The sequence below is a fragment of the Nothoprocta perdicaria genome, unplaced genomic scaffold (genome assembly GCF_003342845.1).
Source record: "Nothoprocta perdicaria isolate Ctin4 unplaced genomic scaffold, notPer1 scaffold_6, whole genome shotgun sequence".
Taxonomy (NCBI): domain Eukaryota; kingdom Metazoa; phylum Chordata; class Aves; order Tinamiformes; family Tinamidae; genus Nothoprocta; species Nothoprocta perdicaria.
Genome location: NW_020455865.1, coordinates 5,716,965 through 5,744,022, shown reverse-complemented (window position 1 = coordinate 5,744,022; position 27,058 = coordinate 5,716,965). Strand labels below are relative to the sequence as shown.

Here is a 27,058-nt window from a genome sequence, read left to right as displayed (position 1 = left end):
GTCTCATCTCGATTCTAATTTAATTTATTGCCCATCACCCAGCTTTATCCTATTTGAAAAGTTACGCTATCACAGTCCCACTGAAAAGCTTTAGAATAGAACTATTAGTTATTTTACATAATAAGGGATAATGGAGATCCACTGGTAATAAGGGCACAATCCTGCAATTTGACCCACTACTGGGACTAGCACTTCTGCRCCGAACCCTGCTGACATCAATGATACTCTCCATAGATGCAAAGGTCCAACTAACYGGAGGGAAGTGGAGCATCAGGACCTACCATGGCAGTACACTGAGTTTTCAGTCTGTTATGTGCTGAAAAAGGGAGTGCTAAGGAAGTGTGCCTTGAAGGCTTCAAAGGAAACACCGACTGAAAGAAAGGCACTGTAGAAAATCACAGCAAAGGGGAAGGAAATAAATATTCATTCCTAGATAAAATGAAATAAAGATGTACTAAAGCTGAAGATAAGTCTGAATATATACATTAGTTACTTATAGGTTATAAAAAAACAAACAAAAAAACTTTTTAATGTTAACTGCTGTTAATAACATTTGAAACCAAGGAAACTCAAAATTAAACCTTTGATTTTATTTTGAAGTCTAACATTTGAAATGATTGAAGCAATTATTTTACTTCTACTTGCACTTCAAATCTCAGCTTTACAGTAATGATGTAGTCATTACCAGCACTTTTGTCATTTAGAGAATACTAGAAGCCAAGAGGCATTTAAATATTTAGAAAATCTAAATACTAAAGGCAGCATGGCAGAAATAGTGGGTGGATGTGTGTGTGTATACATACAATAAATAAGAGAAATGGGAATAATTCTACGCATTAAATTTGTTGAGCAAACAACTCAAAAGAAAATGAATTCAAGAGGCTCTAATTAACAATTAAGTATGTTACAACTTTGTTGTGCTTTTAAAGCAAAACAAAGCAAGTATATTGAAAAGTAAAAAAAAAAAATGTTTTTATAGGTTACATTTCAAGGCTAAAATCTGCTTCAGTATCACACGGGAGTTTTTTTCACAATGAAAGTCAGTAACGTTTAGCTACTTTTTCCTTTCCTCCTCCCTACATTGGTAGGTGCAGTAAGGCAGCAGGAAGACAGATGGAAGGCATAAGACAGTTTATAAAGAAAATATACTTTCAGTGGATTAATGGATGCCCTTGCCAGAATCTTTATGAAGCTGTAAAAGAGTTGGAACTGTTTCAGTGTGGTTATTTCATGAGAACACCATGCCTTTCCAGCAGCGTAAATACTTCACGAATGAAATGGATGCTTTTTATACACCTCTCCATCAGTGTAAATTATTTTTGAAAGCAAGCTGCCATTTGTAGGTAGTCTCCATTTAAACAACAACAGAAGTGGATCATGGAGAGGATGTAAAACATAATGAATCTAACGTCAATATTAGTGAAACCAAGCAAGAGGAAAGCATGTAGGTATTTATTGCTTGCTTCCACTGTGAGTAATATTGCATATTAATCAATTGGCCTATGTGAGAAAGTGTGGAAAGGAGAACAAGAGCAAAAAAAAAAAAAAAGTATGGGAAAGTATGACCAGTGCTGTGTGCTTGAAAATGTGCTWCAAAAACCTCCTTAGCAAGAGCCTGGCTACTTTCCTGTGAAAAGTTTTAATTGTACCCCAGAGCTTGGCTTTCATGGATGTTAAATACCAACCAGGGAGAGCAGTGAGTCTGCATTTGCATTACTATTCTTGGTCTTTTTCATCCACTAATGTATACTAGAGTTTGGAACGAAAACCATCTATGTTAAAATTTCCATCAATTTCTGTCAGGTATTTCTCATTAAAAACTCACAATGTCATTTCGTGTAGAACACATTTATCACACCAATCAATTCAAATGACAAGCTGAATACCATGGCCTGGACTCCAGGTTCCATTAAGGCTATTTTGTCCCAATATGTAAGCACATTTCTGCTCAAAAGCAGTCAGAAAATCCCAGAGGAGGAATGTCCAATGCGCCTGTTAGCAGTGGCAATGTACAGACCGTGCCTGATGTAAGTGGAGAAGAGGAAGGAAAGCTAATTCCACAATATTCAAACTTTGAAACAATGCAATTTAGAGAAAAATAACTCCTCTGCTTACACCAAGTCTAGGTCACACTGAAATTACCTTGATACCAATGGCTTCCTGCAACTGCCCCTGACTGCACAGAGTGGAGAATTAAAATGTCATCCTAATAATYAGGACACAAAACCCAAAGTCAAAGTCCATTACAATCTAATGAAATCCAAAAGATAAAAAATACCAGCTATTAGCTGATAACAGGACTAGAAAGGTCTTTCAGTTCTCTGGAWGAAATTCAAGCACAGTTTCCTCAAATGGCATAAGGCTACCTGCTAATGGTTAAGTCCCACTTTCCAGGCAATGTGTGCAATTAAAGCTCTGAGGACATCTGGTGTATCTGTACCCCAAGGAAGGGGAACATTAGATCTCTGCTTATGACACTTCACAGGCAGTGTGGAAAAACTGTGCCTGCTCCTGGAACTCAAGATACAGCAGTATTCAGAGGAAAGCACCTCTGTTTTCAGCTGCAAAGGTTTGGGATTTACTCAAAGGAAATACACAAAAACTTCCCATAGAACTTGATCCTTCAGACTTCAAGCAGAAAAGGTGAACTTCATTCACGATGAAACAGCTTCTTACCTTGATCTAGTTCCTTGTCTGTCACTTGTCTTTCCAGCTGCTTCCTCAGTCTCTCATTAGTTTTTATGGAGTCTTCTAAACGTTGTCTCAGGATTCGAATTTCTTGCAGATGCTCCATTAATAACTCTAAAGAAACCAAGAAACCTCTTTATATGAAGCTATATTTGAATGAATGAAGCTATTCCTTGTTGTAGTGTACTCCCATCATGCCTGATGCATGTTAGGACTAAAAAATGATACAGAACTATTAAAAATGGCAGACATTAAATATCTGACTCTACAACAATAGCTTCTTTATATACTAAACAAACCATGTATTTAGTGAAATACATTGAAACAGCCTTGAAACTCCTGTTCTACATCTTAACATACATGCATGTCCTTCTCCTTCCTACAAAAATGCAGCAGATGAAAATTATGCTTATTTAAAATATTCCTTGTATCTGGAAGTGAATTGAAAGTTCTGAAATACAGCTTCACATTTAGACTCTACACACCAACTCTACACATTTTTCCTTTTAACAGTAGGAAGCTTACTAGTATAACTCAGATATAAATTTGACTTTGACTTACACAATGCATGCCTTAATAAATAAATTTGTTCTATCAAGTTTCATTACAGTACCTTTTCCTTCTTGCTTTGCTGTTCTACAATTTTTGCTCCATCGGCTATAAGTTTCAGTTTTACTCAGGAACTTATCTGTTCTATCTGTCACTACCTTATTTGTCAGTTTATCCATGTCATACACTCCTGGTTTAGTCTGCAATATTTTTCTCCTGAACAGTACGTGCTATCTCAGCTATTAAATTTTCATCGCTGCCTATAAGAAACTACCGCAAGCTTCACTGCTGCTTAGTGAAACAATCCAGGTCAAACATGACACCACTTATTAATTATGCAGCACTTACGGTTCTCAAGGAAACACAACACTGGCTTTTATAAAATTAGAAAATTTCTCTTTTTCAGTGTAATAATCTCTTGACAATTGTCTGTTTTCCTTCATAACTTGTCTATTTAAAGACTGTCTAGAGTACCGTAAAAGATGATAGTCTAAAACAACAAAGATGCAAAATATCATACTTGATTTTGTTTCAAACAGAAGGTAGTTCTAATCATTGTCATCTTTGTCTGCCTTATTACTGAAAATTGCAATGATTATACAAGATACTGGAAAGCTGAAACAGACAATCTTTCCTCGTTACTTCTTAATTAGCTCTCTCATGTCTTATTTATCACATTTCCCCAATAACTAATGAATCTTCGGGGGAAAAAAATTTACCTGGGGGGAAGTTGTTAGGCAGAAGTGCCAGTATGCCATGTCCTTCTGCTAGCTCAGGTTTGTGCTCAGGTGATCCAAGAGATGACTTCTCCGACATATCAAGGTCAGACAAGCTATGAAAAGCAGATGGTATAGGTGATTCATCCTTAAGTTGCTGGTACATTGTGGTGTTCTCCTTACCCCTTGTGTGCCAAACAAACCATTTTTAAAATGCAAACATGATTTTATTACTTTGGAAGCATGATAAACAGAAAAAGCATGGTGTCAAATTTACAGGACACGTGTATAGCAAGAGATTCATGAGACAGAGCATGAAAACGCTCTGTACATCAGAGGTGTGTATCTAGACCGAAATKCAAACCTCACTGAAGTCAGCAGGAATAATCCACGGACCTCAAGTCTAGCATTCCCATCCAGCACCAGCCTATTTTAAGCCACTTTTGTGTTAAGGGGAGTGCAAGCTGAGGATTTCTGCAGCACCAGAGGATCCCAGGCTGGCATAAAGCCAACACAGAGCAGCATTAACGCCACCTGCACTCTTCACCTTCAGCGTAAGGCGGGGTTGAGGATGAAGTGAGACAGCACTGTGCTTCAGTGATCTTGAGCCTGCCCCAAGGTCAGGGGAACAGAAAGGCAGCAGACTGTCCCTTCCAGCAGCTGCAATTAGGAGAAAGCCTAAATATACACAGCAGTGCATCAGGACATACTAGTCATTGCTTTAACTAAAGCCCAACCGGGCTAAGAGCAGAATAATCTTGGTAGCATGATGCCTCATTTCAGCCATTTGCTGAGATGGAGGGGAAAAAAAAAAGCCTTGAGTTTGTTTTTGTGAATATTTTATTAATAAAATGGATATTTATGAAACATGCAACATAAGGAAAAGCCTTTCTCAAACAAATTACTCATTTGAAGTTGTGCTGTGGAACATTCTTGGGCATTCTTACCAACCTATCAAACTACAGTATATTTAACACATATTCAACAGTGTTCTTACCTTTCAGATAAYTCATAAAGTTTAGTAACTTCAGCACCTATTGACTCTCCTGCAAAACAGAAATATCTGATTAAAAACAAATATTGAAATTAATTCTTTTTGTCTTCAGTCTTAAACACTTTGTTGAAATATACTGAGTAGCAAATAAATGAGAATTTAGGGAAATCAGATATTCACTACAGTGTGGGTGTTAATGCCAAATGTCTTACATGAACAAAGCCATTTCTAGCACAGTAACAASGCAGTAACTTGCTCTAGAGTTCAAAAAAAATTCTTAAAGAATGACTGTGTGCCACATGTACCAGATTTGACAGCCTTGCTGTTTTAGTTAACATGCAAATGTAAATCATTGTGCTGCATCATGAGAGAAGAATTAAGGGTACATACCATTACTTCTTCAATTAAAAAATACATAAAAACAAACCAATTGCATTTGGATTTTGGCCACCTGCAGTCAGGTTAACCAACTGTCCTTAATAAACCGCACACACAGGCATTTGCCTGCAGTATTCTCAGAGGAAAAGCATGTGACTATTAGCACAACTCTATGCTAGAGCCCTGAACTCAGATCTATTCTGAATAAGGAAATAAGAATTTTGTGGTGTCACCTTCGTTCCCTATACTGTAAAATTTTTCTGCAATTAAGCAAAATTGGTAGGTAGGAGCTGCACAGTTGAAATTTCAGGAAAATGAACCGAAGGTCAGGATGGAAATGCAGACAGACGGTTGTTTATGCTTCTTCTTTACAGTCAATTCTTAGCAAGCTGAATGTTCTTTATAACCCTACAAACATCATTTTATTTTAATGTGTGATTCAGTGCAACACCATTGTGTTAGATATATTGAATTGTCTCGGTTGTCAGTGACTTTTCATAGTATATAGGATACCATCTGTTGGGGTTTTTTTTAAAGGCATTTAATGTTTATTCACTACACAATCTTCTTATTTGTAATGCAAAGAATCTCTGTAGCCACTGAAACCACTGAATATACTCAAACTTTTATTATACTGCCATGACACAATAGCAATTATACTTTTTCTTCACACACAGCTCCTTTATACAARCCAATCAAAAGTGTAACATGCTGCCACTCGCTTTAAAGAAAGGCAGAATACAGACCATTGTGTGCTGGGACYTGAATGTTTCTGAACCAAGTCATCTTCTAGAACCAATTTCCAGAAGATATAGGAGTCAGGGTCCCAAAGTGTTTGGCTGAAGATGTCAGTTTTGCAGCTGCTAGTAGTTTGGGTCAGAAAAAGTCACCCTYGTGAGAGTAGAAAAGGGTTTTCTTGCTGGGTTTCACTATGTCAGCATCCTTTTCCATCACTTTGCCACTAATTTTCTTCAATATAAGAGGTGAAAGTAATATGCATGACCCTCTTTCTTCAGGTGACAAATGTCAATTTTGATGACTAGTTTATGAAATATGGTGCAATTTTAACCATCTGCTGTGAAAAATATAAACCTCTTCTTTCCAAATAAGAACATTTGACAGGAAGGTTCAGAGCTCAGATAAAACAATTAGAAATGTAAAGGAATAAGAAAGCTCCTGGGATGGATTCTCTGATGTTTAAGGCACTGCTAGTCCAATTAAATGCTTTGTCCAGCAATGGGTATGAATTGTGTTAAACAGTCAAAAGGACAGAAGTGTTTTCAGGTGTGTAAACGTCCATTTTCCAGATAATATGCAAATCCTCATTGATTGCTAAAAGGGCTTAACTTACTGGTACACACTGCAATACGCCCCTTCTTGGGCATAGATTCCATTCAGTATTAGTAATATCCTATCAAACAATGTAGTAATCAGTATGGTATCCTCTTCATAATTGACCCTCCATCACTCTCCAGTGTAAGATTCCTGCCAYTGGCCACAGAAAATTGGCTAGAAKGACTACAACATGATCACTTCATCTYCAGCTGGAAAAATATACCTCAGCTTTCCATATCATATTCACCTTTCTTGCAAGTATCTGTACTACAGAGGAAAAACCTTCAGASACCCRCAATTTTCCTTTCTGTGTTAATACAGATTTTGTTAAATACCAACTGAATTGAATTAAGCTAATGGAAAGACTTCAACGGAGATATCTTGAAATTTTGAGAGTGCTAATATACCTCAGAAAATAAGCTCAAAATGTTGTTACTTACCATGCAGGAATTTTCTTTCTAGTTTTTCAAACAACAGTACACTTTGATTTAGCTGTTCACGGAAGCCTTCAGCAACATAATAATCTACGTCACTGGCTTGAAGCAGTTCCTCAAAAGCTTTAATGAGGCTGGTCAGATGTTGATGGTAAGTGACACAACTACTGCGGATCTSTTTAATTTGTTGACGTTGAAAGGAGAGTTCTCGAGCTTGGGAATGAACCAGTGAATCATATCTGAGAAAGAGAAATTATCTTTGAAAGCAATTTGCTGACCATAAATACCATTCAAATATAAAACGAATTAAAATTGTATTTGTAAGCTATAATTGTATGTTACACAATTTTTTCAGAACACTCTTGCAGCCAGAATGACAAATGTATTGTTGCTAACTGATGAATTTTCTGTGCACAGGCATAACTTGTGGTTTATTATTCTTTAACTAACTGCTTCATTTATAAGATGGGCAGAAACTAAAATGACAAATTTGTTTGTTTGCCTGGAAGTAACCTGGATGGCATGGAAAGGTGCTAAAGTAAAATAAATGAAAGTGAATATACAAAAAGAACTTTTAACAATAAATTTGTTCTTCCTAACTGGTTCTTTTGATTCATTAGAGAGCAGATGGAGCTATCCATTCTTCTGAACGTATGGGCTACTGGTAACCAGTGTGATTTTCTGAGCTCATGATTCGCTCAGTCTGACAAATTCTAGATGTCTCTGTATGTTGATTGCCAAAGACACRACCATGCCATGGTATAAAACCAGGATACAAATTTCAACTCGAGCAATTGATTTCATTCTACATTTGTAAATATAGATGTACTCTTCATATTGCAATTGGCTGTATCTCTGATATACTTCTTTCTACAGAAATATACACATTACTGGAGGGAGAGGAAAAGGCAGAATGCCTGAATAAGTATGAGAGGGGATTAAACAAAATATAGGGCATAAACGAGAACTATCACAGTCTGGGTTGGTATTGAATTCTTATTGTCATTTGTATAGGAAGAGATAGGTGACATACAGCTAACTCAGTGGCAATAAAACTGCAGCAATCCGTACTGTCTCATTCCTTATTTACACAATTAGCTCTTATTTTGTAACAAAGACAAAGCATATTTTTAAGGTATATAAATTTATATGAACTATATATCAGAATTGTACTTCACAACGATTCACAATACTAAAAGGGAAATGGTTGTCCTTGATGGTGGCTATCGGTTCTCCAAAGAGGCTAAATTCCATCCTTTGTCTACTGTAAAGTCCCTCAGGAAAGCAAAGACACTAGACCCAAAGAAGAAGTTTGGTACTACAAGAATACATTTTATGCCTGTGATTTATATATATATATTATCCAAATTCCTGCCCTCAGTCTTTCCATATGAAAAGCTAGACTAAGACTTTTCTGTCTCCCACAAATTATTTACTAGCTTATGAGTTTACACTATAAAACTTCATTCACTAATTTCAATACACATCTATCTAAACATCCTTCAAAAGAAGGTACCACTGCTCCAAACTGCAAAATGAACTATAACCAGAGTTTTAAATTCCTRTTTTCTACACAAAGTGTGGTCAGATAAACAGAGGCGATAGCATGAATCTGTCAGCCAATTGTCCATACAAGTATTTAGAAGTATTTCTGGATTAGAATTTTCTCTTTTTTGTCTCTAGCAAAAATGATTAAGCAATGCAAAACTGTAATAGATGGATTTTAGAGGTCATCCCTTCTCAGACAGTGACCTGAAGGGAGCTGACTCAAGAGCCCACATCTGGCAGTGGAGGAAGGTGTGGGCTTGGAGTCTGGGGAGAGACACGTAAGTCTGACACAGAATCATGACAGAGCAGGGGATGGGATATTGGGAGTACTTCTGTAGTATGAAAAACAGTATTTTTTATTTCAAGGCATCTTTTAACTAAACATTTCAGTTGCTTTATGTTAATGTTAGTGAAATTTAGACTTTGTCATAGTAATATGCTTGCATGCGAATGAAATGATCTTCCTATTACCTTCCTATATTATTGCTATTGCTGTTTACAAAAAGGAAYCTGAAACAGTAATGACATTACTCACCTGGATGGTGATGCTTCTCTAAGTTTGTTTTGAAGACGACACACCTCATCAAGAAGATGCATATTTGCAATTTGCTCCTTTTCGAGTTCTGYCTCATTTGCTGATAGTACATCCTTAAGATTTTGTGTTGTCCATGTATCAGGTATTTCTGAATGCTGTGAATTCCTGTTTTCTGTATGGATCTCATAATCCATCTGCTGATGTACACTAGAATATGGCTTAGTTTCTTGCATAGCAATAATAGTATCTTGTGACTGCATAACTARTTCTTCCACAGGCAAGGCTGTGTCACTCCAAACTGCCTTGGACATATCACTTGACAAAAGKTGGTTAGTGGTCTGTAAACCAAACACGAACATTTTGTACTTTGCAAGCTCAGACTTCATAGTCTTAATTTTTTGTTTCATTTTTTCTATATCATCTATGACCTCACAGTCATCAAGTGCATCTGCACTTGTTACACTCAATTTGGGAGAAAGCAGCCTCTTGGAACCTGAATAAGCTGTGGCTGAGTCAACGTCCTCATGTTCCATGGAATAAAACTCTTCATTTATCTCTTTTAATGAGTGCTGGATATTCATGTTGCTTAGGTTATGATGATTTTCTGTTTCTGAAAAACAGGAGGTTTGCATGTGAACAGTAATATTTACTCGTATGCCATTCTATTCTTAACACTAGAATGAATTCATTTGTTTCCATAATGATGGAGTAAAAATGTGGAATAATTATGAACTATACTATTCTTGTTTTAGACTTCTGACCTCTTTCTSTGATCTGTGAATTAATTCAACTTGCACGCCCTGTGATCAGCTTTCAAATAACCAGTACTCAAAATAAATCTGCTTTCCTTTCCTAAAAGATTTAAACTTATATTTGCTGTATTCACTCCTGAATCAGAAACTGTTGAAGTCCATTTCTTTCCAGYCACAAAGATAAGAACCTCAAACATAAGGCATTGAGATCTAAAAGTAGACTCTATGATTTTAAATAGCTCACCCTAAAAAAATCTAATTAAATATTCTTTTTCTACTCACTTCAAATATCTGTACAGAACCAGCTGGAACATAAAGCCCATGGAAGTTTAAAAAGATTAGCAACTAAAGAGTAGAATTGGAGAAAGGGACTCTAATGACTTCTTTCTAACAAGTGTCCGAAAGAAATTCCATAGGAGTGTTTAGTGTCAAAGGTTTCACTGACACTCGCTTGCCATGCACAGGCCAGGTCCTATCTGACCTTGCTGTAGGTAATGCAATCACCCCAGATTCAGACCAATCAATAATATATATTCCTACCTATACCCTGTGTGCATAGTTCTGGGTAAGCTGAGAGCTGAACATGTAAACATCTAAAAAAATGGTAATTTCTAGTTACTAGTAAATTCAATTCTCCTCTTCTACAAACTGTGCAAGACATCGCTGTTACTCAGAACCTCCTTCTGGGGTGCTGAATTTGGCATTTCAGGTCGGTTAGCCATTTTGATGCTTTCATATGATGCTTCTGTCTCCCCAAAAGTGCTGTTCACAATTACACATACTGTTCTAAGATGGGAGTGTGAATTTCAGAGCAGCTTGAAGGAAGACAGGTTTTTGCAGAAAATTAACATGACAAGAAATACATTGTTGACATATAATGTGACATGCCCCAATTACCCTTAAAAAAGATTATCCAAAACATGGTTTCAGGGAGAGGGAAAAAAAAAAATACACACATACACACCAAAAGAATCTTAAATTTTCTAACAGTAAAAATTTCTGAAAACAAAAGGAAGAAATCAATTCTATTCACGTTTAGCAGTTTGCATCATGCTTAGAAGTAAATCTCAAACAATGCAATGTAAAGATCCATTAACAAAATTAAAATAATTTCATCTAATCTGAGGTAGCTTGGCAGTCATTATATTCAATTTGGGGTTTTCTGCTCTTGAATAAATATAACATAAAACCAAGGAAGATTGAAGTTGTGATACCAGGATATCAACATATGTGAAATTAAGGCAGGATGCTGTTCTATGCCATTTGCTGCATACTCTTTTTCATGTCATTATATCATTTTTGTCATGACAGTGTAACAGGACAAAAATGCTTCCAAGCAGTCTCCCATGCACCGGAAATCAAGAAGATAAATGTAGTGTTTTTCTTATTCAGTGTAAGTTCATTATCATCTTCTGCTTCCTCTCTACCCAAAASCTCTCATCCTTTGACTTTGCAGCTGATTGCTGCAGTAAAAGCAGATGTCAAAGGTGGCTGTGAATTCATATGGAATAAATAAATAAATCAGATACTAGATCATGTTCTAAGTACCATAATCCTTACTTCATGCAAACGTTCCTGGTAAAACAAACAGGAAATAAAAAAAGATCCTAGGGAAGCAATTAGATTAGTGGCTTTAGTTTTAATGAGCCTGCTTGTTGATTTAAAAAAAAATAAKMAGCTGTCTATGCATAAATGTTTGCACACACACGAAGTGCACACATAGAACAGGACTCTGCAAAGTAAGCGACTGGCTTCCGTGAAACTGCTCATGTGACCAAGAATTACCAAATTGGCCGATCACTTTGTAGYCCATATACATCAAGTTAACTCCAAAATTCAAGTCATCCTAAAGACTAATAGAAATGTAGAAACACATAACAGTACTAAGCCAATTTACATTTTCATTAAGTGATTCCATTAGGTTTCATCGTACTTGAATGCCTTCAAATAATTCAGATAAGCAAAATTCTATCATTCAATTGCTTCAATCTGATAGTTTATAGCTAGTTGCAGAAGCATAAAGTAACAATGATCTAATTCAGAGAAGAGTTCAGAAGGGAGGACATTTGCAGTATGGATCAGGGGTAGGCACAAAACTCATTATTTTTCCTGGAAACAAGCCTCATAAATCCCTTTGATCCTTCTGAAAGCAAAACCCTTAAAAGACTAACATTGGATTCTTAGAGTAATTAATCTGTACTAGTCAAATAAATGAAATTTAACATCCAGAAATAACGGTAAAGATGACAATTATCTGGACTAAATTACTTTTTTTTTTTTTTTTTTTTTGCACAACTTGGAAGAAAGCTTGGTTTTAAAATCCTGTTTTATATTACACCAAAAGTTCTACCTTGATGGTTTTCTTGGTTTTTGTCCATGGTGTTTTTGCCACCGGTATCAGGTGCAGTATCTTGTGACTCCATCTGGCCCTCACTGTTACCTAGTTTGGTCAATGGGTCATCTGGAGAAAAAAGGGGCAGGAGGGACAGAAGGATTCAGTGAGTCAGCAAGTGACTGAAAAATATAAGTGGGGATACAAAGAAAAAAACCCAAAGTCAATGCTGTTTTCTGTGACATCGTAGAACAGGAAAATTACGTAGGGAAAAAGAGATATATACAAAATATATACACAAAAAGTTCTGGTGATGTCAAACTGCTTTTTCACCTATTTGTTAAATACATGGTCTCACTGTAAGGATAACTGCTAAGAGTGTCAAKGGCAAAGGTTGCCAATCCAAGAGGAAGAACTTGTCCCAAAATGTTGTGGCATCCCTGGGGGAACAGATGTAGGTCCCCTTTGCAATCAAACAGCTGATCAGCTTCTARGGCTGCTGTAGCAAAACCTCTGCAGCTTCTGCTTCAGACTTTGGCTCACTTGGCACTTGACTGCACCTCACTATTTGTCTTTACACCTCCTTTCTCCCCCACCTCTTCTTTGCATTTCCACTCTGCTTTTAATCTTACAGCTAAATGCATTTTTTCAGCCCCCRAATCTTTATGTAATGCACATTGCTGTTGGCCTAATAATTTGYCATATTTTGCCGATCCATACATTTTGTCAAGAGCTGAGTTTAAATTAACCCAATAACACTGCAAACAGACAAGGATGACTTGACTGATCGATGGGATATTGGAAAAAGTTATTTACGCAGCACAAACAAATAACAGTATTTTCATGCTCCCCTCTCTCCATTACAGACAGATTTCCATCAGTCTTGGAATCCTCTAAAGGAAAATTTTCACTTACCTAAACATTAATAAACACACATATACATGCGTGTGTGTATGTGTGTGTGTGCACACACTGAGAAACTGTCATTTATTACGTTATTTATGCCATGTATACAACGCACTTTCAAATCCATACCAAGCTCCATTTTAGCCGGAAAGATATATTCAGCTAACAGGAAAAAAAATCACCAAGTTTTTCAAGATCTGTATATATTTGCCTCCCCAAGAAATTTGTAAGATTAAGTAGCATTGTACCTATGTTGAAGTGATCTGTTTTACTTTCTAATACAAGAAATGGTGCTAATATTTCAAGCAGCATTGCAAGTTATATCAGCTCAGTAAGTGAAATTACTTATTTACCTCTCACTGACGCACTTTCCTGTTCAGGCTCTTCTTGACAGCTTTCAGTTATTGTTTTATTCAGTAATAACTTGCCATTTGTTTGTGGTTGAAGATGTTTGTTTTGGATTCCACATGCTTGCTGACCATCATCAAGTGCCATCATATGATGCTGCATTTGTGAATCTGACTTCTGGGTACGGGAGGTTAAAGGCCCCATTCCTAACGATCTGGATGATTTTAACAGGATGGGCAGACGGGATTTCTTGGGCAGGTACGTAGCATCAGGCTGAAATAAGCATGGGATAAAATACAGGGCTGACAGTTAGTACACAGTCAGATAAAGGAAATACAAAAAAGCATCCCAGGAAAAACAAACGAACAACAAATCTAGCAAAACATCTGCCATAATACCTGGTTTTTAATATTAGATTGCAATATCCTTATGACATGGAAAACAAACATTCAGAGGGGGAAAATATGCTGCTTATATATCCACAGCCACACAGTGTATGGTTTCTGGCCCATGAACTCAGACAGCAAACTAACCGCTTAGTAACAAAGACTTTAATCACTAGGGATATCAGACAAGCCTGAATCGGTGCCTGCTTCAGGAAAATATTTTCTCACCTAAACTGACATTTCTAACAGCTACTTCCTGCTCTYGGGAGTTACATCATAAATGTTTGAGAGCCTGGTAGCTACTACTATTAGTAGTAGTATTGTTATTATTATATGAAGATCCTCTTACCTCTTCACAAACTCTTGGATGTGAAGCCTTACTTCCTACCTGCCTTCCTTAATATCTCTGAGAAAATTAGCATAGCTTTGTGTCAACCACAGAGGAAATTTCTTCCACCGTAGAAAAGATTTTTAAGAATAAGAACAGCTTCTTCATCCATATACCCTATACATTGCTCGCACAGGGTTTCAATTTCCTAGGGTAACCACAGAAGCAGAGAGGAGCTGGGTTCAGCAGGGACCTCTGGAGATGACCTGGTCCAAGCTCTGTTAGACCAGGGCCAGCTGGGGCAGGTTGCTCAGGGTCATGTCTGGGCAGCTGGTTCCAAGGTTCAACCCCTTCACAGTGAAGTGTTTGATTACGTTCAGGTGAAATTGCCCATGTAATGCACAATCCATCACTGGAAYTGAGGGAAAAGTTAAATTCCTCAGTGGTAATCAGTGTATTTTAACCTGCCACCCTTTTGAAAACTCCACATAAAAGAAATGTGTCTGTGTTTAAACCATACTGCATAAAACAGTGCCATTTCCAAAACATAGCATAAGCCTTCTATATGTTGATGAGAGTTATGAAATTGTGTATAAAGATAATAAAAATAACTAATAGCATGTTCACATAGATTCGTTTGCTCCTCTGCTGCTCATTTGCTCTACCAGTGCCATAAGTTCCATAATTTCTTTTACCACCCAATGTATTCTGAAATACCTTTCCACATTCATTTCTTAGCAATTACAGTCTTTACACAATTTAAAATCATAAAATAGCAAGTTCCATTTTCCTAATGACATACTCAATTCCTTTTGCACATACAGAAATACAATATCATTTGGAGGCTAAAAAATAAATATAGTTGGGATGAATTTTCTCCTAGTTTTACTAAGACGCACTAATAATTTTGACATTAACAAAATCCATATTTTCATGATTGTTTTTTCTCCCTCCTGACTGTCTTTTTTTAAAAGGTGGAAAATTTGCTGTCTTTTAGGAATGCCTAAAAGACTAGGAATTCAACTGAATATCTGTCATCAAGCAAACATACTTTGGTAGTTTTTGATTATATATAAACCAATTGGTGAAGAGATTGATTTTGTGAGCTAAGTTCTTGGTTGTTCTTTGTTCTGTGTTTGGTTGGTTGGTTGGTTTTGTTTTTTGTTTTGTTTTTTTTTTTTTCTTTTTTTTTTTTTTGGTATCATCGCAACCTACTCTTAAGCTTCATCATGAATTTTATAGGATGCTTGTTAGGGATCATGCATGCCAAGAGCCTTTTCCTCCAAGTCCCAAACCATACGCATTCTTACACTCATGGAGTGACAAAGTCTTAYTAATCCTACCTGGTTTGCAAGAACTTGCTCAATAAACTAACCAAATAAGAATGATCCAGAGAGAAAAACAAGCAAAGAGCTGCTAATGATCACTAGCTCAGAAGAAATCTCTTGATCATTAATGGTATGAAAGCCACTCTCTGCAAAAGGTACTACAAAATTCTGTGATAGCAATGCACARAAGCAACTGTTTCCCTTGTCCACTCTATAACAGTTAAGATCTTCAAAGAGTTTCCAACTTTGCTTCTAAAATTGCTATTGAAACAAAATTGAACACTTCAATAGACACTTTTTCCACCTCTCTGGGATCAAAGATTGCATATAAAATTAAGGTTTAAAAAGTTAACTGGCACAAGCAAATTACCTCTGTACTCACAAAACTGAGATCCTGGTCACCTCGTTTCCAAGGCAAATATGAATAACAGCATCCAACACTTGTATAGGATACTGCTGATCATACTTCTTGGACACAACAAAATGTTAATAAAGGTAAGAAATTAAATTTCAAGTTTTTGGAAATCTATTGTTAAGTCTTCACCAGCATATTGTGAGGCATTATGCAAGTTTTCATATTTCCAGACCTCATTTGTCATTCAGACTTAATAAACTATCCATTTAGAATGTTTTGATGCTACATTTTCTGAGCATCAATATGTAGATATACGGCAGTACAGAATCAGGCTCTTAGGCTATGATTTACCCTCTTTCCAATAGCTATAGTATTTACCAGTAGCTAGCTTCACTGAGGACTGAAACTCAATTAATTAATGTTCTAAAACATACTGAAGTATAGGATGAAAAGCTCTTAACACTAAGAAAAATTATCTTAAATATATTTGACACAAATCTTCTAATTTGAAAAATTACACAAAAGCAAGACTTAGTATTAGAAATGAAACATTTTTTTTTCTCTTCTGCACATCTATTCCCTATGTACTAAAAAGAGAATCTTAACTAAACTTACTTCATTTGTTCTATTTGTAAAAATGAGTCTTTCATGCTGCTCGCCCTTCTTATACACAATTTCTTGCTGATGTTCTTTTTCTGTATTTAATCTTGAATATTTTGTTTTTTCTTCTGAGGCTCCATTTTTGCCTTCATGTTTGAATCTCATGACATTAGCATCTAAAGTTTGCGTAGCTGCATCTTTCAWTTCCACTTTCAGCAACTCAATATCCTTATTAATCTCTGGCGCTGTATCGGGATAAAGCTTCTCTTTCCCATCAAAAGTTGTTTTCAACTCTACTTGCTGCTTTAAGAATTTATTGACCTGCTTGAAATGTTTGAGTTCAGCTCTTAGTTGAATAATCATTTGCCTAAGATCTTTTTCATCTGTTTTCTCTGTATCTTCACTTGCACATTCTTGCTCAGTTGTGTTCAGATCATCTAACAGTTCATTTACAATTTTCATTTGCTCTTGTCTCCTGTACTCAGAAAGGAGGAAAGAAAAGGCATGAGTTTTGATTTTTATTTAAGCAAACATAAACACCTTCTAAGAAACACTTTTGCAGTGTCTTGACATACTTGATATTCCTAGGAGATTCTGGTTTACACACTAATCAATTAGACCAGGGTTTTGGAAACCTTTTCACAGCATGAGTTATATCATAAATTATCTCATCACTGCTTTTCTCTTATTCATAAGCATATGTACTCTACAGCCCTTTCTCCCATTCATGAGCAGACAGTAAATCAAGTGCTTACATAATACAGCAATATCAGGAATAAGAATGGATTTTCMAAAAAGCTTACTGATCTAACCATCTCAAAACAAAACTCTACAGAAAACACGGGAGACTCCAGATGTTGAGTTCTTCTGAAAATCTGTCCTTTCATTGCACATTTCTAATACAATGTAGAAGCTGGAAACTGAGAAATCACACTGCAGAAGCAGCTCACTACAGACCAGACTGCTCCACAGATAACCAGTGGTCTGCAGACAACAGTTTGGAAATTAATGTCTTAAATGAAACAGACATTAAAAAGAACAGATATTAAAACATAAGCAAGTGTTCAAATTCTACAGATGATTTCATACRTCCAGTAAGAGCCATTTGTGCCACTAAACCTATAAAGTAGCATTTAACACAAATGCATTTATATAGCTAGCATCTGAAATAGTAGATGCTAACAAGGCTTTTTATGTATTTTTCTGGCATTTAATGTTGTCAATGAGAATTAAGTTACTCAGCAGCACAAGCTCATCGTCAGTCAATCTGGTCATTTATAGTGCAGCATAGAAAAGCTGATGGTGCTGGAATCACTCATTAGCAAACTTCTAAGTCAAGTCAACAAATAGAACAACACTATATATTCATTTTCCTAGAGAGTAGTATCTCCTCATTTACCAGTTTTACTAGTGCTTTGATGACTAAAACCATTTATTCCTCTTGAAGAGCTTTAAATAGTAATGTACCAATACAGAATTGGTTAAGTCAACTGCAATATATGTCGAGCACAGAAGACAGGATTTGACTTGTCTAACTTCACAGGATATTCTAGTGATAGCACTATTGCCACACTATATATGAAAGTCATTCCCATAATACTCCAGAGGGGAAAAAAATAAAAAAAGCTATAGCTAGATGAGGAAAAATACTGAAAGACACTGAAAGAAGTCCCCCAATAGCCATCACAATCTGGAGAGAAGTAGGAATGGAAAAGACACTGAACTTTAGCAAAGCAATGATGCAGTACTGTCAGCCTTGAGATCTGATGATTTAACCATGAAATAGGAGGAGAAAAATAGGCAGGGTGTGATGTCTCTGTAGGCTTTTTCTTCCTTGGCATTGCCCAGTTCCTACAGAAATGAGCAGTGCAGCTGGGAATAATCAAGCCCCAATGACACTGTAACTTCTTTTACTCCATCCTGAGTTGTATACACATATGCTTTTTATAGCAAGTGTCCCACAAATATATGCACTATTTATTGGCCTGTGTTTTCACATATTTTAATATTAAAAATAAAAAAACCCCCATGTTTTATCATTTTAGCCTTTTAATGTTGCCACTTCCTACACTGAGAATGATGAGTTCCTAGACTAAAATTGTATACCAATAGCTTTGGAGAGGTTTTTTTTTCTTGTAATGGTTTTTTCATAAGGATTTCTACTGATAGTATGTTTCCTAATTACTTAATTGCATGATAGACTAAAATGGCTCTGAAGGCGCCTTGCCAATCTCTCAGGTAAATTAGCCAGTGCCATTATCTAAATTCACTTTAGCAAAATTACTTTCTTCTCTTTTCAAATAGAAATACTGTCAAAAGTGCTGCATATCCCTCATGCTTACCTGGATTCAAGTACAGATGTTCTATTTTCTCTTAAAAGAGATGTGAGCAAGTTTTTCTCTTCTGTTTCATGTTCGCTCATCCTTATTCTGCCAAAGTGTTTGCCAGCTGCATCATGTTCAAACTGAGGCGCATTTGGATCCCTATAATGTCTATCTTCACAGAAGCTCTCTGAACAGCCTGATGGAGTTATCTGTTAAAAAAAAAATTGTAAATACTTTCTTACTAGTTAGGTATGTTCTACTATATTCAGGGCTATCTTTCTATAATCAGGTTTTGTAAATTCTGATCTCCTTTATCTACATTATGAAGCATATACAGACATTTCACTTGCTATTTACTACTACAAATGAACATCTATTTCATATAGTTAATTAGTAGTGATCGCTTGTGTCGTAGTTTGTACCTTTTCTGAAGATATTTATCTGTGAAAACTCTCCCAGGGAGGAAGTTTCTGGAATGTTGCCTTCAAGCCACAGCTAATTTTTTTTTTATTACTTCATGTTGAATTACCTGCCTTTAAAGAACCATGTTTTTTCCCCAGGATCTGCCTTTCCAAGCCCTGATGATAAGGGACAGGATGTGCCCCCAAAGTATCTAAAAACTGCCAACTTTTTGGCTGTTAAAAGAGCTGCCTAAGAAGTTTCTGCATGTGTCATCCCTGATATATCAATCCTCATTTGAATCCATGAAATTCTTCTGTATCAATTACATTAGAGCTTAAAGCAGATCCACTTGGATACAGTTTACTCAGTAGACATTAGAAATGAGAGATTAAGGCAGGTAAAAGTCAGGAGGATCTTTACATTGCATCATTTACCTGTTTATCCAGATCATGAGGACAATCTTCGAGTCCCTTGACAAATACTTGAGGCCATATCTTGTAAACAGAAACACAGAAGTTACAAAATGTCAAAGAACAGACCATAATTCTTTAATACTACTTAAAAAAAAAGGCCATTAGCATATCACCATTTTTAAACTACCATAGATACTCACCTTGGTGCTTTATGATATTCTGAGGCCATTTGCAATCAGAATTACTTTATGATTCTATGATGCTTTATGCTACACRACTTGGGAGTGATAAGAATATGCAGACTTTAACAAGCTACCATGACGTTAAGTAAGAAGGATTCACAATGTTTTTTCATCCCTAATGGCAGCAAGTGAATCTTATACAATTTGTAGCATAGGCCTTCCTGCCACAGAAGTTGAAGATGAGTGTGTGTACATGTGCATATGTGTAAATAAATACAATTGCAACAGACTTCCTGTGGGCCCCAGTAASGAAGTCTGGGAATCCTAAAATAGGAGAAAATAAGGAAGAGGGCAGAAGCTCTCCTTGATGGAAAGCCCTAGCAGAAGGGAAATAGGGATATAGAGAAAGTTTTCAGAAACACTTTATGATAACTGTTACTTGAAAGCAAAATCAGATAGCAAGAAGAGCATTCTTTGTTTGTGAAAGGCTTTATGTTCTAAGAAAATGAGAATTTGTAAAGGGAAAAGAAATCAATCTGTAAGAGTATGAAATATGGTGGTAAAAACATATTATAATTATTTTGAAACAGTCCTACCTCATTGATCCTCTCAGAAGATTGACTGTTCTGCATCTTCTTGTCATTGTCACCATCGTCAGTCTGCATCACGGTCCCTTCTGTTATTTCAAGAAACTATACAAAGTATGGAATGATGTGAAAATGTAGCACACAAAAAAAATACCGTGATATGAAACATGCATAAATAAGTCAGTGACATGTCTTAAAAGAAAAATAAAAAATGCCTGTAATACAAAGTAACAAACACTGAATTAGATTTCTTCAATAAGATCAAAGGAAATTAATATAAAACCAGGAGTGATTCATATTAAATATAGTGCACCCACATTGAACACATTCCTTCGTTTTTATTTAACTCTCTTGCCTCTCTTCTCAAATTCTACAAATCAGATCATTTAACCACTTGTGGTAAAGGACTTCTATCCTCAGGACATGATCTCATTGTATCTATTTTCACATTTTTGGAATTTAATTTCATATCCTATACATTTTAAGTTTTTCTTCAGCATCCAAGAAACAGCCACTTTCTAAAGAAAGCACATTCAGCCTTCTATACTCTGAAGAGATTTATTGTCATGCTGAAGGTTACATTCTGCTCTGCCTTATCTAAATTTACCATAGGAAAGAAAATGGTGCCAAATCTTTTTTTTTTTTTTTTTTTTGCTTCAACAGAACACAATCCTCCTAACCCTAATATCCCCCTATCACTAATATTTCCTGTGCAAAGAGGAGGAGGAAGATACGGCTTTTTAAATAGCAGAAATCTTAAGCTCCTGCTGCAGTGTAACTGAAAGCAAGACCAAAACTCCTTTTGTTTGAAGGGACCTCTCCAGGACAGACGTGAGAGCAAGGGATGAGACACACACGTTGCTAGTTAGTGAAGCAAAGGCCACCACTGCCCGGGCTTCAATTAAACCCAAGTCCTGGAGAACATTTGTGCCTCTCACACAGACTTACCTTCTTTTCCTGGTTTGCTTCTGGCAAGAGGAGAGAATTTACCCTTTGCATATACTTATTTCTACCAGCGATAAGAAAGCCTCTGATACACAAGCAATTCTTATTATCATCTCCAGTAGTCACATTCAGGCAGAGCCTCTCAAACAACAACTTGAGAATGMAGAAAGTCTTTCACCCGCTTTGGCTCCCATCACAAATGGCCTGTATTTACACTGCCTCCCTGGGGACAAGAGCCTCAGAGCTGGGTGTCACGTTAGCTTTAGTCCTCCCAGTTTTGCTCAGATATATCTAAGTATACAGTCCATACAGAAACACATGCACATAGTTTATCCACATCCTGGTTACATCCTGGTAGGGTACAGAGGAAAAGCAGTGGTTTGAGGGAGGCCGTACATGAACTGCAGTATGTCATTTTGCAGCACATAATATATTAGGAACTCATTGATCATGAACTGCAACAAAGGTTCCCAAAGTGATGCTGATCTCAGTCCAACCATAAAGGCACTTGCTACTTATCAAGCTGAGAGAAATGAGTAACAAAATCATATGGGGCATCAATTCTGGCAGGAAGGAAAGGGCAGAGCGTGGAGTTGGGGTTCTCATTTCACAGGATGCAGTAAAAGAAAAGGGAGAAGCATGAGACTGCATAAACACACACAAACCATAGCACGGGCAGGCCTCTATATCACCACAGATGGCATCCACACAACTAAATTTAGGAACCTCTGAAATAGAATCTCAACCAGATCGGGCATTTTTATCATCTTGTTTTATAGCAACATTTCTGGATTTAATAGAAAAAGATAGTTGTTAAAGATCTCTGCTAGAGTCTCTTCAATAGCAGAAACACATAAGCAGGATGGTAAATACCAATGACGCCGTGCCTATGATATATACATAAGCCATAGATAGGCCACAGCACTGGCACAGTGCATTCAAACTTGCATTAGATAAAACTCTTAGCTTTAAAGCACTAATGGCAGTAATATAGCACTGCTATGTAGACCACTAATATTTTGGCTGACTTGAGCTCAAGAAAAATTACCCTAAGAAAAACAGAATCTTGTGCCTAGTTACAGAAAAAGCCGTAAATTGAGATTATAGGAACAGAGAGTCTTTGATGATGCACGGGAAGGAAAGAAACTGCTGYCTGGAGGTCACTGATGTGATATTTATAACTTTGAGGGATATACAGTGCAATGCTAACACTCATGACATGAAAAAGAGAAACCTGCCTGCCCAGGATCACATGCAGGAAAGTCTTAGCTCACAGCACGTCAGCCTACCTGCAGACAGACAGTTCTGCAGGGAGAGTTATTTTTACTTCCTGAGAGGCTATTCTTTGCTTTGTTTCTTTAATTAAGCATGCATAAAATGTGCATGCCTATGTAGGTAAACATGCACATATATAGAAAGATAAATGAGAAAAGCCATTTCACCTTCCAACCCTTAGCTGCATAAACAACTCTGAAGTTTGTCTATGTTCATTTGTATGTGTTATATCTACATTTAAAAATGTAGAAACTGCCTGGTGCAGTATATTAATACATTTGACTTTCAGTATTTCAAACATATATTCCAAACTAGCTTGTGATTCATGTTTGAATTATTTTTCTCTTTTCACTCAGAACTTGCTTTTCTAGGACAACACAAAGCAAAGATAATCTGAAAGCTGGAGGAAGACATAGATAGGACTGCAGTGCGTAGCAAGGATACGCATGACAAAGAATATAATTTGGCTGTAACCACTGGACTTCAAAAGCCCCACATTTACTCACAATTTTTTACGCAGGAAAGAAAGGAAAATATTAGCTATCATAAAAAAAAAAAAAGTTGAGGTTTAATCTTCAACATGAAGCTTCAGGTTAAGCCCTAACTTTGTGTATTAAACTTATTTGTGCATATAATTTATCCACTCAATGCAACCATTTTCTTATGACTCAACATTTCCTAATGTATGCCTTTCCCAGGACAGTATTTAGCTTAATGTGATGTTTCTTACAATGAGGCTGTTGCATAAGACTGACAGATTATAGTACATTATTACAGCAACTGACTGCAGTTTGAATCTTACGGTTCTATGTCTGAGGGGCTGAAAAGAAACTTTCTGTGCTCCACAAAATACAATCTAATGTTCAACAAAATATTAAAAGAAAATAGGTGGCTTAAGGCCAGAAAAAAAAAGTCTGCCGAGRATAAGCTGCCTGTTTAAAATAAGATACTTCCTTGGAGACTGAAAACCTTGAGAATGTTTTTCCTAAATGAACCACTGATATGCACAGTTTGCAAAGATCCCTGGAGCCCCGAAGGCTGAAATCAGGGAGGCTGCTTCTCTCAGAGAAAGCAGATGTTCAGAGGACAGCACAAAAACAACCTTTTTTCCTCCTCCCTCTCAACCTGAAGCAAAAAACCAGACTACTAAGGGCTGAGACCTTTGGGAGGTGCCCCGCAGAGGAACCAACATACAGCCTTATCCGATTTGCACTCCGGCTCCATGAAGGAGCAGAAAGATGGGCTGATTTTAAGAAGGACCTGAGAAGGAGACATCTTTGTGTGTCTGTTCGCTCTCCTTAGCACATATGTTAACATCACTTCAGCACTACCTGCCAAACGTTAGCCCAAAATACACACGCAAAATTAGACCTTGGTCTTTCTCATATTGGTTACGTGCACACAAAACAGTTTCACAGCACCAGAGCAGGGAAATAGCCTGCCTTTTATTGACAAGGCTGATAAAATGCTCCCTTTTAAAACAAATGTATTTAAGCATAGATTATTTAATTTTTGAGCTCCCTTGTACTATAATCATTCTGACACTGGCTTAAATACCGTATTTTACTTTTCTCCTTCCTTTACTGTAAGTTTGAGTTTTTAATACAGATGTCATTTGACCAGCTTCCCTCTYGATTATTCGAAAATCAGTCTCATGAGCATAGTACCTCTATGTTCTTTTAATGCTGATAATAAATGCAGGAGGGCTCAACGTCTTGTCCTAATATTCTTAGGATGGGACACCAATTCATTCCGTATTAAATATCCCATCTGTGGGGATATGGCACCCTCTGCAGGACCATAAACTAAATTACTTGGAATATCAGTATATGAAAAAGCACCCGCACTCTAACACAAATTGCCCACAAGCTTTTCAATGCAAAGCCATTACAATAACATGTAAATTTAGCATTCTAATAAAATCCATGCCACTCCTAAAGGTCGATCTGTAATTCACATACTTCAATTAAGGTTAACATGAGTATGTATTAAATCTGAAAAGGCAAGACTATTTTGCCACTTCTGAGAATTGTTCCCAGCACATACAAAAAAGGTCATTGCCCCTTTTTCCAGATCCTTGCAAAACAACCTGCCTGCAGAAAATCATCCATATAGTATTCAAAGTTCTAGAATTTATTCCACTCGGCACATAACAGAACCAAACTATTCTTTTTTTTTTATTATTCCTTTCAGTTTAATCCAAGATAGAAAATAAACCCTTTTATTATTTTACCTTGCTATTCCATATGTACCCCACAAGAATGATGTAACAGAAAGCAAAAAACACAACACAATATAGACGGAAGTATTATCAGGTATATTTCAGGTAGYACCTTATAATAAGCTAGAATGTTTTCTAGATGTCTACCATGGCCTGATAATCATCAGTCCCACAGAACACCAGGATCCATCATGCTGAATTCCTTGCATTAGAACTGCTTTGCATAAACTTCTTCCCTATAGCTTAAGTAGTCCTAGCTWTGGGCAAGAGAATAAAACAGCCAGCAAAGGCATTATTTCCTTGCATTTCTCAGCAATACACTGCAACATGGCTAGTCCTTCATATATATCTATACTGTACATGGAAGCACAGACATGCTTTTAAGTGGCTCAAAGTGCTCTTCTTTCTTCTTTGACCACTGTGAGTCCTAACCCTTCTGTGGAGGTAGGAAGAGAATGTGCAGAGCAGGTGAGATTTAAAACTCTTACAGAATTGGATATGGCATGAGAAGGACTCTTGAACAGAAGACAAGCAGACACTTAGGAACGGCTAAGATGCTGTGGAAGATTTTTGCAAAATAAAATTGACTCCTTCCTCCTATTTCAATTTACAAAACAAATACATCACAAACCTAATGCTGTTACCTTAAATTCAATGAAGCACATCCCTGCACACTAAGTATGATTCTCTGTTGTGCTAACCTCTTATACTCATCTAAATCATTAATCTTAAAAGTTATTATAAGGAATTAGCGATCTGAGCACCTAGGGCTTTGCACACTGCACTGTCATGAGAGATTCCACAAGGTTTATTAGAAATAATGGTCAGATTCAATACTTCAACACAGAAAACATACCTCACAACAGTTTAATATTTTTAGTGTTTCCTTCCCTTGAGAATCCGCTGTACAGAGTCCAAGCTGTTTTTTCTTAAGCTCTTGATTAATTGATTGCAGATCCTTAACCATCAGAATGAGATCAGTTACCTAAACAAGCAAAGAAAAAATCGATTAAAACTAGTAAAATCCATCCTTRGATGGAAAAAAAAAGTGATGTGCAAATCCCGAGCTAAATCTAAATTGCAGAACTTGGAAAGTTTGGCCTTTTTCACAGTATTCTTTTAATGTTACCACATATGCTCATGAGACGCTCTCTCTAAATTTGAAAACATGAATGATTGTAGTTTCAGCCTTCTTAATAAGTTGAGGGGTCAAGTTTCAAAATTCAGCAGCCAGAAGAAACTTCAGGGCACCTCATGCAAACAGGCTTACTTGAGAAGAAACATTTAGGTGCAAGGGGAATTTGCATTACAAGGATAGAGCAACATTCAAAAATACTCTGTCCTTGTATCTGTATCTCTCTTTATAAGCCACTACCATTCTGTGGAATTTAACACACATAAAAAACATACCCGAGTAGGGAATCACAAGCAAAGCTCTGAAAGAGTCATTAGAGTCACAGACTAACGCAGTAATCAAGAAGGCAATRTTTGCAGAAGAAGCTAAAATCTTTTTATTAGACCAATTAATATATTTGGAAGAAAAAAAAAGAAAAAAACAGACCACCTTTCAGGCATGCAAACCCCTTTTCAGGTAAGAAATGGTTTATCAACTTCTTTTCCTAAGGAACTTYCCTGGAACCACTGAAGGGAATATATTTAGGGATAAAAGTGGCATAAGGTCAAGCATGGGACTGAGACAAAAATCTGGATAGATTTTCTTTTTTTTTAAGCGAAACCTGTTTGGTCTAAGGCAAACTGATCTTCTTTCCTTAAGATTTTGAACACCTGCCTACAATTCAGGTGGCCATGAAAATGGATCAGAGGTCAATGCACAGGATGATGAGTTAGGAGAAAGAGCTTCTGAACTCCAGTGCTGACCCACTGTATGACAATAGTCTGCTCATTTAATCTCTGTGATTTTCAATACTCCTTCTGTAGGATGGTGATAATACCAATATACCTCAGAGATATTTTATAACATGTCATTTCTCAAAAAGATCTCTAAATCGTGAGATGTAGTGTGCTGTGCAGAAGTACAAATTATACCACTGCCACCTTCACAATTGATAGAGGGGCATGAAATATGCTTTTTAGGTTAATTACTGCAAAAACTTTTATTCAAATGGATATACTTCATGACTACTAAAACATATTATTGGGCCTGAGACTTGATTCTTGATGTCTACAATCCTAAAAA

The 27,058-nt window shown here is 36.6% G+C and overlaps 1 protein-coding gene across 1 annotated transcript in view; it reads right to left on the bottom strand.

Annotated features, from left to right (window-relative positions):
- Positions 1-27,058, bottom strand: part of CDK5RAP2 (CDK5 regulatory subunit associated protein 2) — a 73,910-nt gene that overhangs the window by 14,425 nt on the left and 32,427 nt on the right. Inside the window, exons 18-29 of the mRNA XM_026049331.1 lie at positions 25,718-25,846; positions 20,430-20,525; positions 19,673-19,732; positions 18,855-19,045; positions 16,528-16,987; positions 13,521-13,788; positions 12,280-12,390; positions 9,178-9,787; positions 7,101-7,333; positions 4,951-4,999; positions 3,957-4,138; positions 2,677-2,802 (exon numbers count right to left, since the gene is read on the bottom strand). Of these exons, the coding sequence (XP_025905116.1) occupies positions 2,677-2,802; positions 3,957-4,138; positions 4,951-4,999; positions 7,101-7,333; positions 9,178-9,787; positions 12,280-12,390; positions 13,521-13,788; positions 16,528-16,987; positions 18,855-19,045; positions 19,673-19,732; positions 20,430-20,525; positions 25,718-25,846 (2,515 nt within the window). The remainder of the gene's footprint in view (positions 1-2,676; positions 2,803-3,956; positions 4,139-4,950; positions 5,000-7,100; positions 7,334-9,177; positions 9,788-12,279; positions 12,391-13,520; positions 13,789-16,527; positions 16,988-18,854; positions 19,046-19,672; positions 19,733-20,429; positions 20,526-25,717; positions 25,847-27,058) is intronic.